An 18,316-nucleotide genomic window follows, 5' to 3' on the forward strand; every position below is an offset into this window, starting at 1 on the left:
AAAATTCATGCTATACGCACCACCAAATAAAGATTCTGTATTTCGATAAGTGGAGTAAAACTATGGAATAATTTAAGTATGGACATAAAAAACAGTAAGAAAATTGATGAGTTTAAACACAGATATAAAGGTATGTGTCAATCAAGATATGGGCAAGAACAGGCTTAATGATTAATCAGATGGGAGTGTGGATGTAGAATATGTATCCATGTAGTAATGCTGCTTGCAAACCAATGATAATAAGCTGATGTTAGGGGGTAGGACTAGATAAGTCTAACTTCTTCCTACTCCGTTCAAGCATGTACTAGGTATAAGCAATTTGAAAATATTTTTGTGGATATGTCTGGAATTATGTGTGATTACATACTGACTGTTGTTACATGTTTGAAAGAATAAATAAATCAAATCAAATCAAATCATTTTACCTTAGCAGTGTCAATATTTTTGCTGCCATCTACTTTCTTGATGGTCTTCTGCAACAAGCTGTCGGCCCCTCGCAGGTCAGTCAGGAAAGAAGCCAATCTCTAAAATGAATTTAGTTTAGTAGAGGCCAACAAACATGCACTGTATTGAAAACAGGGGATTTTTGTAGCAGAGCCACTACATGTCTGCCACCTGCTGCCTACAGAGAGTACTACAGGCCATGCACATACAGTACAGACGTACTGAGGCATGTTCATTAGCTGGACTTCAGAACAAAATGCAGGAGACTGCCCTTGGAAATACTGAACAATGTTATAACGGTTTCTGGCAACTGACCACTATTTTGACATGCTATATTATTGAAAACCTGTTGTTGATCTTAGCCAGCCTGTTCTACAGGTGGCACAGCTACTGGGTAAAGCCAGTCCTCAGGACAAGAGGGATGGCCACGTTTCTATGTGACAAGCCTTAGCCGTTTGCCCCTAACCTGCAGATTAATACCCAATTCAATGCATATTGTATGTAAATTGTTGTAGGTTTGGCAGTGTGTTAGGCTTGGTTGGAACAAGTGTGTACCTTGAGACAGATTGGCCAGGCAATTATTAAAGAAGCTGTTGGGATTTGGTTCCAACTGCATAACACTCTACCAGCTTCTGGCAGAGGTTAAAAAAGTATACTAGTTAAATGTGGCAGAGCAAATGACTGACCTTAGCCAGTCAAGATTTGTACTGATCAGTGTTGTACGACTAGTATAAAATATCAGCCTCCCTATTAATGGTAATTTTTTACTATGATAAATAATCAAAAACCTAAGAACTTTTGCTCTGTGACCATAATCTCCCTCTACTGAAAGGCCACAGCTAAATGTGGCATTAAACAACAACAGAGATAATGAATGTTTGGATGTGGGTGTGTGGCTAACAAGTCATCCCCAGAGCTGTGGCTAAATAGCAGCCTCCTCTGAATCTACAGGAAACTCCACTGTTTATCTAAGTGATTTTGAGACATGATACCACAGCAGTTCTGTAGACACATAGTAAAGCTTCAGTACCTCATAGAACTGCAGCCAATCTTTATGGCTGTAAATAAAGGTACCGCCCAGGTCAGGTGTCAGCTGGGAGACTTCCACTGTCTTGTTTAGGGCTTTCATAGAAGTCACCATGTCCATCTTAAAGACAAAGGCTTGGTTAGGAAGGAAGGAAAATAGTAGCTGTCTTTAGCATCAGATCTGACTAAAATGAAAAAGCCTGAAGAAAGACATGAAACATTTGAAATGGTTTTTATTTCTGACCTGCAGCCCTGGCTGTTTTTCAGGTCGTGGACAAGTGTCTTTAGCCATCAGCATCACAATACTGTGCACAGCGTGAAGAGCTTGCTCCTGTAGCAGGTATTCAAAAAAGTTTAAGACAAAAAAATTGGGAAAACTCTATAGATATGAGAAAACAGACTGTCACAAAAACATTAGATGTATTATACCATGCTCTATTATCAAGAATATTCAGCACATTTAATTTGTTTATTAAAACCACAAGGAACTGGTCCAGGCATATACTTTGACATATGTCTGCATCTGATGAAATGGTGTCTTTGTTTTCATTTTTGGATGGATGCTATGGTTTAGCATGTTCACTCTGGCATGTGTATGCAGGTTTGTTGTTTTAACCTGAGCCATCAGCAGAGCTTTGTAGAGGTGAAGTGGAGGAGGCTTCTTCTTGGCATTGATTATTAAAGTCATTCCCAGCTCCCGAACATCTTTCCTACAAAACATTGAACAATGTCTGGGTGAAATCACAGTGGCCAATATATGTATGGTAGCTTTTAGGCTTTACTTATTTCACTCCTAAAATATGTATTTATCTTCTTATTTTTCCTTGTCTTCCTCACAATCACACACACTTCTTCACATATCCTGTTCCACATTTATGACACCTTCACACACCCCTCTTAATAGCCTCTGCTTGGGTTACTGTTGTGTGAGCCTGCACTACGTGGTTGCCAATTCTAGCAAGGCGCTGCATACCAGACTATTGGCAGCCAGCCTGGCTAGAGGCTGTTGTTGTAGGGCTCTTTACTGTGCACACAGGAAGACCACACTATATGATAAAATAGCTTTTTGAACATCAAAGTTGCCATTAAACCCAGTGCTGTACATAAATAACAGTTAAAGTGTTCTCTAACAGATCTTTGAGGGTGAGCACTGAAACAGTTCTGGCAGAGGGTCTGTCAGCTGATCTACATGAGGAGGACCAGTGATATATAAAGTTTTAATTGTGCACAAAATGTATAATTTTACTAATAGCAAAATAGTAACAATTCAAGAGATAAGACACCAGGAATCACTTAGTCTGGATGTAAGAGTATGCATCATATTCAAAGTTTGTTGAGACAACAAAAATACTGCACACATTAAATGGTGCTCTGCAGCCCTCTTGTGGTCAAACCTCTTATTAGTCTACACACCACCACATTGGGAGCTAGCTGCACAGTAATCCAGTAACAATTTTCACCACCTCATAATGGGCACTCAGACTCTTACTTACATGGTTTTTTTAAAATAATGCATTACATAAAGCCTTATTTCAAATACCTTGGTATGGAGTGAAGGTAGAGCAGTAATTCACAGACAGTCTGGGCTGATACAAGAGGGGACATCCACTCCTTCCTTTCACCGTGGACCTCCACCACTGCCCTGCCTGTCCTATCCCTGCTGCCTGAGGATAAGCAAGGCAGACAAGCAGTTAGCAAAATATTACTATTTTTCATAAAGATGAAAAGCTCCATCCATCTATTATCTATACAACTTATTTCTGCAATCCCAGCCAATCCCAGCTGACATTGGGGAAGAGGCAGAGTACACCCTGGACAGGTCACCAGTCTATCACAGGGCTGACATGTAGACAAACAACCACACACACTCACTCCTACAGGCAATTTAGAGGCTCCAATCAACCCAAGCTGCATGTCTTTGGACTGTGGGAGGAAGCTGGAGTACCCAGAGAGAACCCACGCAGACACAGGGAGAACATGCAGAAAGGCCTCAGGTCGGCCCGGGCTTGCACCCAAAACCTTCTTGTTACGAGGCGACAGCACCAACTACCATTCTGCTGTGACGCCCAGATGAAAAGATATGAAAAGCTTATTAAGGCACTAGCACAAGCAATGACACATGAGAGTTGATCAGGTCACAAGTGAGCTGTTAAGATTATTTGGTATATCTATGAGGCTCACTTGTGTCAAATCTGTGTTTTTAGTGCCAAGTGCTGTGACAGTGACATTGACGAATACATTAGTCTGTATAGACTTGGAGGTTATTTGGGTGAATGCACATACATACATGCATATGCTTTTATGCAAAATAAAAATCTTGTTAAAAGAACTTCTCCATAACCAATTATACTTAAATATGGAATTGCTGGTGTCGGACTCATTAGTACAAAATACCTGGTAAACAAATGATGCCCAGTTCAAGCAGACCACTGATGCTTTTGAAATTGGCTTCTTCTGTTTGTGGAGACTGATGGGCATCAGAACTTGCAGAAGAAAGCTGAACTAGTGGACATATTGACTGGTTGAACTCAAAGTTTTGTTGGTCGCAGTCTGACCCATCTGTAGCGGAGGGAGTTTGACTTCTGCTTGACTGGGAGTCTGTCAGTAAACATAAACAAAGAAGAACTTAATAAATCAAGCACATACTATATTTGAAGCAAAAAAGTGAGCATAGTTTGTTTTTCAGCTATTTGTTTAATTCATCAGACTGCACTGATTTTCACAGTTTACCTTAGGGTTGAGTGACATCTGCCCTTTCATACAAAGGATATATTTATTTATTCAGCCATAACTCATAATAGCCCTCTTTAAATGTGAATCTTATGCAGCTGCACAGCTGTTTACAGACAGATTTTAAACATTGGACATGGTAACTCTGCAGTGCCCTGGCTTCTAAACCTGACTTTGATTTCAGACTTCCTAATTGGCCTCTCCTTAGAGCCAACAAAGCCTCGCCTGTGCTCTCACTCTCTTGGCTACTTTAATAATCACTGACAAGTATGCATCCAGTCAAGATCTCAACATGCTCCTCTGAGAGCATGAGGGTGGGAGCCAGCAGGCGAAGCAGACAAAGAGACCTCCTTCTTGCGTGTTATGCTGTCTCTCTACATTAGAGGACTGCACTGGTCTTTCTTTTCTCTTTCACTGGGGTGCAGCATGCTATTTCCGTTAACTCCCTCTGAAATGGGAATGACGTGAATGCAGCCATACTGCCAAAGAACTCAGACAGCAGTGGGAGAATCCTTGCAGGAAGATTACACTCAGACCTGACCCTTGATCCTGTTGGTTAAAGAGTCTTCATAAAGTGTGACCCTCAGTGGAGTGTAAAGCATGCAAAGACACAATTGAGTTTCAGTCAGTCTGCTTGGCATGAAAGTTCATTGGCCCCTTCCAGCACTGAGCAACAAATCATAATAAATGGCTTTGTGTGCAGTAATAATGTACAAACTGTGTGTGGCGTTGGGGGAGAAACAGAAATCTCCAGAGCATAAAGGACTGTATCAAAAAAGAAAGTCAGTCTTAACTTGCTGACCCTGCTTACCTTTTTTGGGGGACTTTCCAGCCAGTTTTTCCAGCTTTGGAATCACCTGATCCAGCAGTTCACCTTTCTTACACTGGATTATGCTGGTGATTGTTTCAGGGCAAATATCACTGTGGCTCCTGGTGTTGACTTTATAGAGAAGCGGACTCCCTTTTGGTGTCTCTGACACAGTGGACAGAGACCTCAGTTTAAGTTTATGTTTTCCTAATGGTTTCACAACTTCTGACTTCTGATGAGGTTTCCTGTCACCATCATGGTTTTCCAAGAACACATCTGATCCTGGATGCAAACTAACATTCTGTCCTAACTGGTGGGAAATAAGTTTTGTCTGAACCCTCTGACTAAGGCTCAAACCAGGGGTTGATTTTAAAATCACAGGTGATTCCATCATAACATTCTCTGATTCAGAACTTGTAGGGAGGTCTTCAAGGTGAGATACAGAGTTTTCCGGTGTTGGTTCACAGCACTGTTTGCACTGGCAAAGCTCGTGATGTATCATAGCTTCTTTAGAGGGGTTGCACTTGTTTCCCAGGTCATTTGTTTGAACTTCAGATGTACCCTTGGAACTTAACCCTCCCTCTTCACTAAGGCTGACCTCCTCCAGGGCAGTCAGGAGGTCTACACTTCCCATCTCAAAAGTAACTGGGTTTTTCAGTGCCGCCAAGTAAGAGTCTCTGTACCTACATTTCAAGTCTTGATCAGTGGCCTCCTGCCCCAGCTTTCTCTGGCTGCATGGAGTACAAGGCTCCTCTTCATACTGAAGGGTGTGTCCACAGCGAACACTGTTCCCAAGTGGAACAGGTGGTGGTGGTCTGACAGGTTTGAACAAAGCTGAACCGGGTGGATTTGGATGACTGTCTCTCTGTTTATCCACAAGCTTCTTCTCTTTTGCAATATCCACAAGGTCTACATAATCACCCTCAATCCCCCGATAGTTTCCGCTGTCCCAAGTATTAGGAGAAACCCAACCCACAGGTTTGATTAAAGGTTTGGAACACGATTTGGGGGTTCGTCGTTCATGTTCCACTTTGACTAGTTTGCAAGAACTATCCACTGTTCTGAAAGATGCTGTCATCTTGTCTTTTGCATGAAGAATCATGGCATCCATTGGTAGAGTGGAGGAGATGAAATGGGAGGGAACTGAGATTTGCTTTGGCTCAGGAGGAGCTTCCTGATAAGTGGGGATGATCTTAGGCTTATCCAGAAATTCTGGGATGGCTATTTTGGTCCAGGGCAACTTGATTACTCCTTGATCTGTGCAAAGCAAACAACGTGACAGAGGAGTTCCATGCCGTCCTTCATTGATGTCCTGCAGCCAGTCTTCAGTGAATATGCACGGGTAAGAAGTCTCAGGCACCGGGGTCTCCTCCACTTCTCTACAGCCCTCTTCCAGAAGACTTTTAAGGACAATGCGCGCTGCTTGGTCCCCGAAAGGTTCCACCTGTAGATAGAAGTCTCCAGGACGCAGCAGCAAAGGGTTCACAGGTGCTAATTGGATGACAGTTTTGTCGTGGAGACACAGAGGCCAGCCCTCACAGCGGAAAACCACATCGGAGTATCCAGCCTATAAAATTTGTATTATTTTAGAGTAATTCAGTGTGAATTTGCACTGCTTTATACAATTTCTTCAACATTTCAGTAAATTCTTTCATAATCTACAGAAAACTGTCAAATTATACTGTTAATTTGAATTTAGTACTACACTAATTTCAAACACTTCTGACTTTTCATGGACATTTAATGGATATAAAATATAAACAGTTGTGTTATCTCAGTTGCATTTTTGTGTTCATATATATATACTGTATACTGTGCAATCATAGCAAAGCTGTAGCATATAAATTCATCATGACATCATCACTGTGAATATGAATTAATAGATGACAGTACCAGTGTTCCAGAAATATAAGGGCCTTTCTAATGCCAAAAACAAAATAAAAAGTGTTTGTAGTGCAGTTTTGGAATTACAATTCACATAATTTGGGGGCTTGGAAGATTCCATACAGCAAACAGGAAGTATGATGCTGCCATGGAGTTAGTGAGATATGCTGTGGGATAGAGCCTTTTGTTCTTTTGCCTAAATGTGTTTACATTTTTTGCACCATTAAAAGTATGTCAATGTAGCTATTAGGTATTCTTTTTTGCCACTGAATTAGTTTGATGCTGATGTAAACTTGATGAGATTCTTCACTCAAATTCTGGCAATCCACCTCAAACAGTATGTTTACCCCCCATGTCTCTCCCCTACAATAAATCTCCTGACATTTAGTGAACATGTCTCAACTGAACTGATATTTATACAGGTATATCAAACGTTGGTTTGTAATGAGTAGTTGTAGTGAGGCGAAACAAGAAACAAGTGCTTAAAAGCAGTTGTGTGCATTTAAATGTATTGCTACTCACACATGCTGCCTGTTGGACACTCTCCAGCAGGTGTTTGGAGGGGATGAGGAAGTCCAGCAGACACTGCAATGCATCACCATGGTAACGTTCCTCTATAGTACGAAACAGCTGGCTGAGGACAACTGGTGCTGTGACCTCAAAAGGTGGAAAGAGGGCCGAGAGGGCACTCTGGATCGACGAGTCCAGAGATTCTGGGTTCTGGAGGGCAGCAAGAGATGTACATTAGTCAGATGAGGAGTGTGCAGTGTTGGTAGATGCACACATAGAGTCTGGCTTAAGATTTTTACAGGACCCATCTCTAAACTACCACAAACAAGACAGCATTAAAAACAGACCAGATAAATGGAAACTACACAGAAATCTCAAAAATATTATGGCTATGCTAGTGTGAAATCCCTCAGAGATGATTTTTCTTGGTTTTAGACTCATGAACAAAAAGTCCACTCATGAGTGTACTCTTGGATCAGTGCATTCTCACAGGGCAATGTTATTGCAAACATACTGAAACCTGTAACCAAAGATTTGCCTCAACGTAAGGAACGGTCCTTTCCACTCAACAAAGACCTGAGGTAAATTAAAACTGTCATATTTAGGGGATCATGAGGGGGTATATTTGAGCTCAGGCAAAAGCCTTTTAATTTCATCTGGAGATGATTAAGTCGGTCCTGCATGACTATATGCAGCTTGTTTTATGTCTTGCCAGGACATGCTTCATTTGAGATGGCGTACCAGACCGGAGGTCAGCATCTGATCTTATTCAAACTGACATGAAGATGAAAGCAAAGAAACATGGTTTCAACACAAATTCCCATAAAGAGACAAGCGTACACTGTGAAATGACACCTTTTTTCTGTCACACTTGGTGCTTGTGTTTACTGCATGTACAAATCTGATGAATTCCTGCGATGGAAAAACTACAGCTGTGCTGAGCACCACAAATACTGTGAAAATGAATATGAGCGAAATAGAATGTACTTTGTACCATGCTTGTTGCTCTGTGAAATAACGGTTTTTAGGCAGCTAGATGCTAACATCAACAGATCAGCTAACATACCACAGTGACTATGTATAGCAGGTTTAATGTTTACAATTTTCACCATCTAGCTGTGCAAGCACGCTAACATTTAGCTAATTAGCACATGGCAAGCCATCATTACTGTCACATTTCACTGCAACAAAATGTCATCTCACTGTCTATACCTAAGTGATTTATCATCATTCCCATTCCCAAGCTAGCACTGCTAAATGTCATCAATATAATTTGTCTATTCACTTTTCTAAGTTAGTCTCTACAGGACCTCAAATATACTGAATATAGACATCACAGTTTTGGATAAAGGTGTACAGTACCTCTTCTAAATCACGCTTTTCAGATTTAGTACAAATGTAATGCAGTGCACAATTATTCTTTTATTTACATACAGTATAGTCAGATAAATGTCTTTTTGTAATAAAAAATAAATATCAATGTTGAGTTGACAATTGAAAATAAGAAGCTGGCTCTGTACAGGTCTTGGCCATTAACCATAACAGGCATACTGTTCCATCAGTTCACAGTACCCTGCTGTGTTAATCTCCCAGCCCCACAAAGGACGCTGTTTTTAGCTCCTTCCTCATTTAGCTTGATGGCCAAGACCAGAGGCCGCCCCAATGTAAACACAAGTGCAGCAGTTTCAAAGACTTCACACTGGTTAGCACTGGGGCTGAGTGTTTGGCTAATACTTATGAGAGCAACTTGTGCATGAAACAGTGAGAACAAAGGAAATAAAATTGTTGATGAGTCTCTGGATATTTCAATACAGCCTTTGGATTCTGCTAAAGCTTTATTTTATTGTACATACATGTTTTGTCCAAAGTGTCTGAAATCTGTGAAATCTTTAACCAGCAGATGTTAATGTGGGATCTTGGATGTGACTCAACATCAATATCTGACCACATACAGTCATTTTTCTGATCATGCACATCTGTCACAATAGATTAGGAAATGGAGAGATGAATACCTGGGAGGCTGGTAATGTATCACAGCTGTTTTAGATCCACTGAAGCCATTCGGTGTTGGGTTTTACTGTATTTCTCAAAGTTCAGGTCATATCTATTAAAATACAGCTCTGTTAGTGTACTGAGATGGCATATTCAGTTGTCCTGTTTGAGTTGTGTTTCAGTGATCAGTGTGGTTAGGTGTCTGTGCTGTCACTAATATACATAGACAAACTGATTTCAGTGAAGATTTTACTAATTTCTTAGAGCTTGTCCACGCTTCTGTAGCCTTACTTTATATTAATGAATTCAACCTTAAATGTTTGACACATTTTCTCAGAAATTAAATGGAAATGAGACAGGACATGGTGTCTTTCAGCTAAGCTTCCTACAGCGCTTCTATTGATATTCCAACTTTTCTAAACTGTGTTGTCAAAGTATTGTCCATAAATTAACCTTGCCTGCCACCTAGAAAATGTTATAAGAAGCGTTTTTCAAAGTGTGAGTCATCATTTCGAACAGCCAGCCATGGAGGACTTCTCAGCTATTAATGTTAGGTTCGTGAACGATCTGATTCTATTCAACGTCTCACTGGTAGGAACAAAAGGATCCAAGACATAACAGGAAGATGTACTTTTTATCTCTGTGTCCAAATCTCACAGCCTGTGCTCTAAATCTACTCAACTAAGAGAGAGACAGAGAAAGATCTGTGGTCAAGCAAGCTAGAGAGTGAATGAAGACAGGAAATGGCATTAGCAAAACAAAGAAGTGAATCACAAAAATAAAACATTGTTTTCTGATAGTTTAGTGGTTATGTTCTAAAGTGCAAAACATGGCCACACCTCCGCACAACCTTGCTGAAATTAAAAAAAAAAGATTTTGTAGAGTAGCTTTAAATATTTGTGACTTATTGTCATAACATTATTTCCTAATCATTTGAGATTTATGCCACTTTTCGTTAATAATCTGCGCTAAAAGGACAATAATAATAGAACTCTTCTCAAAACAGAGGTGGTTAAAAACATGAGCAGTTTCTTCCTGACTGGAACTCCTCTCTGTGGGTGGCTTGGCTGATGCTTTTTGTATGAGTGAGACCCTCTTGAGATTTTAGTAAGTATAGTTAAGCTCAGACAGGCTAGCCAGCCAAATGAATTGAGGATGAGGAGTTTGCCTGTTGGTGTTCTTGTGTATATGTACCTCATTACATCTGACAAACTGCCAGACAACCTAGTGAACAGGCCTGAGCTGTGAGAGGTGCCACAGGAATTCTTTTAGACAAAGCTAAATTGTGCCCTTAATACGGTAGTTACTGTTACAGTCGTTTTGCTACTGGGTGAAATGTGTGCTAGATTGCATAACTCGGCAAGCAGTGTTGGACCTGTGACACCCTGACTGGAAAATATGGAGCTTCTACATCTGGTAAATTAAAAACACACACAAAGACCTCTTCCAGGTATTTTGTTTTCCCTACTCCTCATGATTTTGATTTGTCTTGTTAGAACACATGTTGTAGGCATTATTATTCATTCTCGTTATGTTTGTTTTTTCAGGATATTTGTTTGTCACCTCTCAGTATCACAGCCCTCCCAGTTTATACAGTAGCTGCAATAGAGGGACAATCAGGACACTCACTGGAGGGGGCAAATGAAAAAAATGATGCCAGCGCATATCTATCTTTGTAACGGCCAGGAGGACACCTGAGGTTCTGAGGTGTATGCTGGAGTTTCCTGGTGTTTTCACACATTTTCACTTCAAGTCAAGAATGAAACCCAAATGAAAATTTCTGCAATAAAGTTGAGATGCTAAAACTATGCTCCAGCTCAACATATAAATGTTTCTATATGACATCCTTTCCCACATGTTGGTGATTGTGTCATTGTACGAAAAGGTTTTTTATCAACATTGAAATGTTAGTGGGTCTTGTGCTGTGGTAATAAAGTTTAATCTCTGTTGTTTTGTATGCAGTGCAGTACACCACATTCCTCCCACTATAAAAATGCAAATTGTTCAGTCCCATGTGAGTACCTAGACACAATCGCTTCCCTGATCGTTACAATAACACTGTTTTTTTACTGTGTACAATATAGTTTTTGCTTCCTTTTGCCAACAGAAACAGATTTGCTACAGCACACGAACTTCTTTCTTCAGCGTATTTACCTCTGCGGTCAGCCATGAGAAGCATTCAATCAAGCTAAAATCCTATATCTTTATCTTAGTCTGCAGAGACCAGAGGTTTGATCGATGTCCTGCTGAGGACCACATTCCTCCGCTGCCTCTTATACACTTTCAAGACAAGGGGATTCCCTCTCTGCTCACTATTGTCCAGTGCAGCCTGTGATTTAACTCTAAAAGGAGCTTCCCTCTTCAACAAAGGTCATTGTTTAACCTGAACCAGCATGCTGCTGTGGACAGGCATTCAATCTATGTCTTTATGCCTCCTAGCAGGTTTTGCAGTGCCGAGTGTAAAGCGGGTAATTACAGGTCTCTGCATATTGCCTTGGGCTTCAGCCAAAAAACCTAGATTTGAGCCACAGTATAAACAAGCTGTCAAAGTATATAATGCACAGAGTGTATCTGTGTCATTAGCCACAAAGAGTAAAAAGATCTGTGACGGTAAGCTGACCAGAATGTCATTGCAAAGAAGATTAACTTAAACTAAATGGACAGAGCTCTTTATGTGACATGCTGAAAGGATTTGTTGATGTCTCCGTTTCTGACTGGTCATCACATTTTTTCCTGAAATCCTCATAAGAAACGAACGTTCACACAATCCTCTGAGCTAAAACCAAAACATAAGCAGAAGTGACAGTTGAGTAAAGACCTGCAAGTAAATCCTGAACACTGACTGGATTCTGCATGTATGGATGTGCAGATGTGTCTAAGAGCCTCAGATGATGCATCACCAACTCAATCATAATGAAAGGCAACCACTGTAAAGATGCAGAGAGCTGATGGGACATGACCCCCAGCCACACAAAATATTGTCATGGGAAAAAGAATGGGCATAGATCTCACGCAAGTCACATCCATATACAGGTCCTTCTCTGCATTTGTGGTTTCTTTAAACCACAGATAAATGGGCTGCAGTATATGCTGTACTGTTACTGGTTTCATAAAAGATGTTGAGTCTTGGAGCGACTATAATCATGATCATAGTAATAGGCACCATTGTATCATAAATTGAAACATGTAACGAGTATCTCTCATTTACTATCCTTCTTCACTTTTTTCTCCTTAATTAGTTGGTATTTCCTGGTTGGCAGCGAAACAGTGATGTGTCTGTGAGTGATCCGCTCTTAAACTCAGCAGAGCCGCACTCCATTCAACTAAACCACCTGAAATCCCTTTAATAATAATGATAAAAAGACCCCCTACGAAACAAGACTCCTACATCATTTCCTAGAGTCACTTCTACCAACATTAAACATTTAGTGTGCCTGCTAACAGATCTTTATTCTGGCAGACTTCCCATTATTCATTCATTAATTCTGTAATCAGAAGATCTCAAACTATGCTTGTAAAGAAGTGAAGAGAGCACATAAATAGTGTTTCAGGGTTCTGGTTTGATCTGTTTTTCCTCAAATCAGACAAAATTCAAGAATTTAAAACTGGGTAGTTTCTCCAATACATAAGCTGAGAATAAGTTTCACAAGTGACTCATTAATGGTCTCTGAGCTCTGAATACTAAACAATGAACATCTATTTTGCAATAACCGGATAGTCTCAAAACAACTTGGCTGCAGATAGTCATCCCAAAAATATTTGCCTGTGTAGGACAATAAACCAAGTATATCTGAGTCTGACATCAATCTTCTCTCTCATCGCTTTTGAAATCAAAAACGCTTACTCACAGCAGCTTTTCATGGCAATCACATGGTTATGAAATGGGATATTTAAAAAACAGCGTTCTGAAACAGTGGCTGCATCCATATCTGAGGTGAAGTCAGATGATCGGCAAGGAGGTGAAGCGGGGTTTGGGGTAGGCACAAATACCGCAAAATATCAAACACCTGGGATGCTTGCTCAAAACACAAATTCAGTGGTGGAAGAAAAACTCTTTTAAAGTAAAGGAAGGTCTTTGGAAAGTGTCCATTAAACCATAAGACAAGTGATTTGTCAGCATAGAATCTGTACTGACATCTGCTTCATTCCTGAGTCCAAACAAACAATCTCCATCTGGAAAAATACTAGACAGAGAATAACTCAGACTAGCACATGACTTACTGATAAGTTTTCAATATGAAACTAAAAGGTTTCATCTTGCACGCAGTGTGAGTGCTGCCTTGCCACACCGTGCCGCCTCTTGCTCTTCCACCACAGCTTTGAATGAAGTTGTAGAGCTGTTCTTTTAGCAAGCAGAAACATATGCTCCCAAAAGTCATCAGAGACCACAACAGCAGTAACAATTTTGCAGTAATTGAGTTTTTAGAGACAATACAAACTAAAAGCTGACCCATTAGCTGCACAAACACATGTTTTGAAAATACACTGCACAACCTCAGTCATGCTTGACCCACTTCTGTGATACAGGAATAATAAACACACTGAAAACACAACTCTCGGAGCCTTGACTTGCTGACCGAAGTGAATTAGAAATAGTTCAGCTCATACAGCACCACAAAACAGATGTGTGCTGTCATTCATGTTTTCTCAATAAATCACTACAGTTTATTGTTTAGATTTTATTTTGTCTGCCTCTGTAGGGGTATGGCAAAATCACAGCAAGTAAAGCCATGGGCAGGAAGCACTACTTCTCTGCCAAAGGGGACACAGATAATAATATTTTGAAGCTGTGATGATTTATAACAGGCAGGAGAGGGAACTAATGAAGACTGTCCCATGGAGGCTGACAAGAGAGAGAGACCAGCTGTGACCCTGTAAAGCCAGGTCAGTATATTGTGGCGATCTTACAGGTATGAAAAAGAAGTTGGAGACAGCTATCATGGCTTTTAACAGCTATTTCTGTGTCCCATACACCACACATCCCTTCGAAAGCTGCTTTATTATCATCAACATGTAACACACGCGTATGAACCCTGGCCGAAGCCCATTTATTTCCACAGGAGTCACAGTAATAGTGAACTGTACCCAGCTATCCTGGCCCAGTTCTCAGCCACACACTTCCTAGTATTATAAGAGTAATTACTATAACAGACAGCATAGCTGCAGCAAGGTTAACTATTAAATGAGTAGTTAACAATCGCATAAGTCCTTGGACCAACAGCACTACTTCAAAGTCCAGCAATTGCTCCTCTAGGGATCACTGCAGTACATACACTGTGAGTGGATACTCTCACGCAGTTTGTCCACAATGTTTCAAATAGTCAATAGATTCAGGTACATGTGTGCATTCTTTTACTGATTGTTCTACAACTGATGAGTGCCTCTGAGTGACCTTAAAAGCTGAAAATATGAACCTGTCAGGGGTTAGCACTGCTTCCTCTTCTAAGAGCTTTTATTTTGTTAGACTTCCTGTCCTGTGTCACCTCAGCTTTACCTCGGTACACATTCACCGTTCATTGTTTTCACCTGTCCTCATTATCTCCCAGTGTACAGGCCCTAAATACGTACCTCCTCCTTTCCCTTAGTCTCTTGTTGGTCCATTGATGTTTCTAACATTATTGATTAAACTGATACAACTCATTAAGACCATTTTGTTCCTGCCTGCTGTGTGAGTCTCTTTCAGTCCTGTGTCTGCTACTCACCTGTATTCCTTGTTTCCTGCCTGCTGTGTGTTCCTGTTCAGCCAGCAACCCACCTGTCTCCTTTACCTTACCTTACCTGCTGAGCCTCCAGCTATACTGGCCATGTCTCCTGTTCAGCTACCCTGCTGTGTGTCCTGAACTGCCAGAGTCACAGTTGACTCTCTAGTCCCAATCTACTTACCTCTATGCTGTCGGCTCCTCCTGCCACCTTTGACTCAACCTGGTCCTCGGCTGCAACGACTCCCCTCTTGCGGCACTACTCACCACAGTCTGGCTTTGGTTCTGTCTCTACTCCCTGGTGCAGCCTCCGCTCCACTCTGCCCGTCTCTGTCTACCATCTCCAGAGAGCCCTGCCTGCTTCTGCCTATCGCCTTCGGTAGGTCCTGCCCGCCTGACTCACCTGAGCGCTCCCAGCACCACTGCTACACTTTTGTTCTATGTACTCTTGTCAGTTAAAAGACTTTTGAAGTTTTCTGCCAGGTCCTAGTGTGCATTTTTGGGTTCTAAACCAGTAGGCATAACAGAACCAGTGAGTAGTCTCTGTGCCTGTGTCAATCTGTGATAGGTGCTGATGTTATCTAGAGGCTTAAAGTTGCTACAAGCAAGTTTTTCTCAGTAACAAAAGCTCAATGACCATGTGTATGTGAAAGTGTTTGACAGCCAAGAATATAGTTTTAGTTCAGTCTCACTGCTTTTCTTCCAAATGCAGTAGGCAAGTTAACACAAAGGTCAAAATTAACTCTTTTTAGGCCACGTGCCTGGCCAAAACAAGTTTAACAAATAAAAGTCTACATGCTAGTGAAGAAAGGGGAGCATCAATGTTGCTGTGTAAAACAACAAAAGCCATTCATTGTATCAGGTTTATAAGGTGATGTGTTCATACTGAGTTTCTGGCCTATTGCCCCCAGGGGCCCCCAAACCAATGAATGCAGGTTTAAAAGCAGTTTAATTTTATTTTACAGGGACACATGCAACTAAACATGTTTCACTCAGTGAACCAATGCAGTGCATGTGGGGCATCTAGCTAAGACCTCATTTGCAGCTCCCGTTCCTGGTTAGTCTTTAAAAAAAAAAAAAAAAACAATTCAAACATCCAAGAACAAATAAAACCAATTGTGACAAACTGGCCCAAGTTCTTCAGTGTACACATCCTTAAGTTACTTTTCAAATTGGCAGAAATGACTGAATTCTGATGGTGATTTGAAATCTGTTGGAAAAGTGTTTGTAGTTGGGAGCCTTTTACTTGGAAACATGAGAAACGTGTTCTGCACCTTTGAACTCTGGAGTTCCCTTTTATTACCCCTCTAGTCTTGATACCTTTGTATGAATTAAGAACACCATAAGGTAAGAAACAAGCTTTGCTAGTAACATTTGGCAGTTTTGGGTGGATCACTGAAAGACCTGCTAAGATCAAACATGCTTTGGAAAAAGTAGAGCACAAAACAATAAATCCCGCACAGCTTTGATTATTTGCAGGAACTTTGAATAAACTTTAAATGCTGCAACAGATACCAATCTCCACTGCACAGGATCCCTGTGTTTTTAATTGTACATTAAATGAAAAAACTTGCAGCTGTAAGGCCTGAAGTACATGTCTGACCTTGCTAGTGAATGAATGACTCTTGGTTGTCCTTGTCACACAGTAACTAAATGCAAATACAATAAACACCCGCAAGCTAGGGCTCTGGGGTTTGTAGTTTTATTGTGTTTACCTAAGATAGAAATTCCTGGTCATGCACAGTACGGTCTAATGATTTTTTTAGATTTTGCAGGCTCATGACTATAAGTTGGAGGGCAGCATCAGTCATGCAATAAGTAAAACAAACAACTGAAGCTGTAAAAACGGGTCAAACAAGTGCTGCAGTGGATGTGAATAGAGGACAAAGTACAGTGGTGGCCATGGTGAGCAGCCAAGCCTGGACTTCTTTAAACTTTCTTCCTTCCTGGCCTCTATAAAGCTATTATTTATCTGGCATGCCTGAACAGATATGAGTCTGACTAGGTTCCCATATAAAGAAGAAAGGTAAACTGAATAGATAGCAAGCTGAACACTGTGGGGAATTGAGGAATAAGTATATTTCAGTTGATCAAGAATGTGTGCCAGGCATGCTAAATCTTTATCTGCATTTAGCTGACAATGTTTGTAACAGCAGCAACTACAGTAATAAATCAAAGTTTAAAGGAACCAAATCATCCTCGAAGCCCGTCGTTACAGTCTAACATGTTCCCAGATCGGGGCTCGCTCAGTGTAATTAATTTCTGTTGTGACTGGGATTAGCCCTGTCTTCTCCAGTCAGTAAGACCATGTGGTCTGAATTTTTTTTTTTTTTTTAAGGAGCCAAACATCAAACTTGAAAAATCCATCTTATGCACTTGCAGTCTAATAATTTATACACAAACAGTCCCCACTCACTGAAGAATGCGCGCTATCCGCATCAACTGAGTCTTCACCAAAGGATTTAAAGAAGCAAAACAAAAGACAATGTGCCTCTCTCTCTCTCTCTCTCACTTGCTCTTTGTCAGCATGCACACACTTAAAGCTTGAGATGCTGTGGGCTGTTGATGTGAAACAGCCTGACCAACTGTGCCCAGGGCAACAAAAAGGGCTGAAGAGCACAGTGACGTGAGCTTTATGCTGCCTTTGTATGCCACAGAGAGAAGGTTTCCTTAAAAAAGTCTATCAATATCATACAGTATGAAATATATTCTTTTTGATTAGTTTTGTGTGCAAACAGCTTACAACACAATTTGCAAAGCTACAAAGAAAAAACAGTCACTTCTCCAGAGCAGACACTTTCAGCTACTAGGCCAACTTTAACTCTCCTGCCAGAAAGTTACAATAGGCAATGTCAACAATGAGTAAAACTTAATGTTACATTACCATCTTTGCAGGAGTTTCTCCTCTATCAGGCAGAAAGTTTTCATTTTTGGTCCTGATTATCCTCTCCAGAGAGCCTCCCTGGGCTCTGTGCTTGTATTGAGACACTCAGCATGTTTAGTGCATCAACAACAGAAGCTGGCTGGAGCACCTCCACGTGACAGTGATTGGTTTGGATTGAAAAGTAACTAAAGTCATTTCCATTCTTCATAAATTTTCCATAGGTCTGAGTGTGTAGCGTAGAAAGCAGCAAACTGTGAATCTGCCTGTTGATCCTCCTCTTTCACTTCACTCCTTGGCTAATCAGTGTCTGCAGAGTGAGAGAGAAGGAAGGAGGAAGGG

The 18,316-nt window shown here is 40.9% G+C and overlaps 1 protein-coding gene across 1 annotated transcript in view; it reads right to left on the minus strand.

The window, feature by feature from the left end:
* quob (quattro b) overlaps positions 1–18,275 on the minus strand; it is a 27,455-nt gene extending 9,180 nt beyond the window's left edge. Inside the window, exons 1-9 of the mRNA XM_020593006.1 lie at positions 17,978–18,275; positions 7,415–7,612; positions 5,012–6,575; positions 3,865–4,068; positions 3,011–3,134; positions 2,087–2,180; positions 1,715–1,801; positions 1,475–1,591; positions 426–524 (exon numbers count right to left, since the gene is read on the minus strand). Coding sequence (XP_020448662.1) covers positions 426–524; positions 1,475–1,591; positions 1,715–1,801; positions 2,087–2,180; positions 3,011–3,134; positions 3,865–4,068; positions 5,012–6,575; positions 7,415–7,612; positions 17,978–17,980 — 2,490 coding nt within the window. The 5' untranslated portion in view covers positions 17,981–18,275. The remainder of the gene's footprint in view (positions 1–425; positions 525–1,474; positions 1,592–1,714; positions 1,802–2,086; positions 2,181–3,010; positions 3,135–3,864; positions 4,069–5,011; positions 6,576–7,414; positions 7,613–17,977) is intronic.
* Between the last annotated feature and the right edge of the window lie 41 nt (positions 18,276–18,316).

Source organism: Monopterus albus, unplaced genomic scaffold (assembly GCF_001952655.1).
Source record: "Monopterus albus unplaced genomic scaffold, M_albus_1.0 scaffold18.1, whole genome shotgun sequence".
Classification (NCBI taxonomy): Eukaryota; Metazoa; Chordata; class Actinopteri; order Synbranchiformes; family Synbranchidae; genus Monopterus; species Monopterus albus.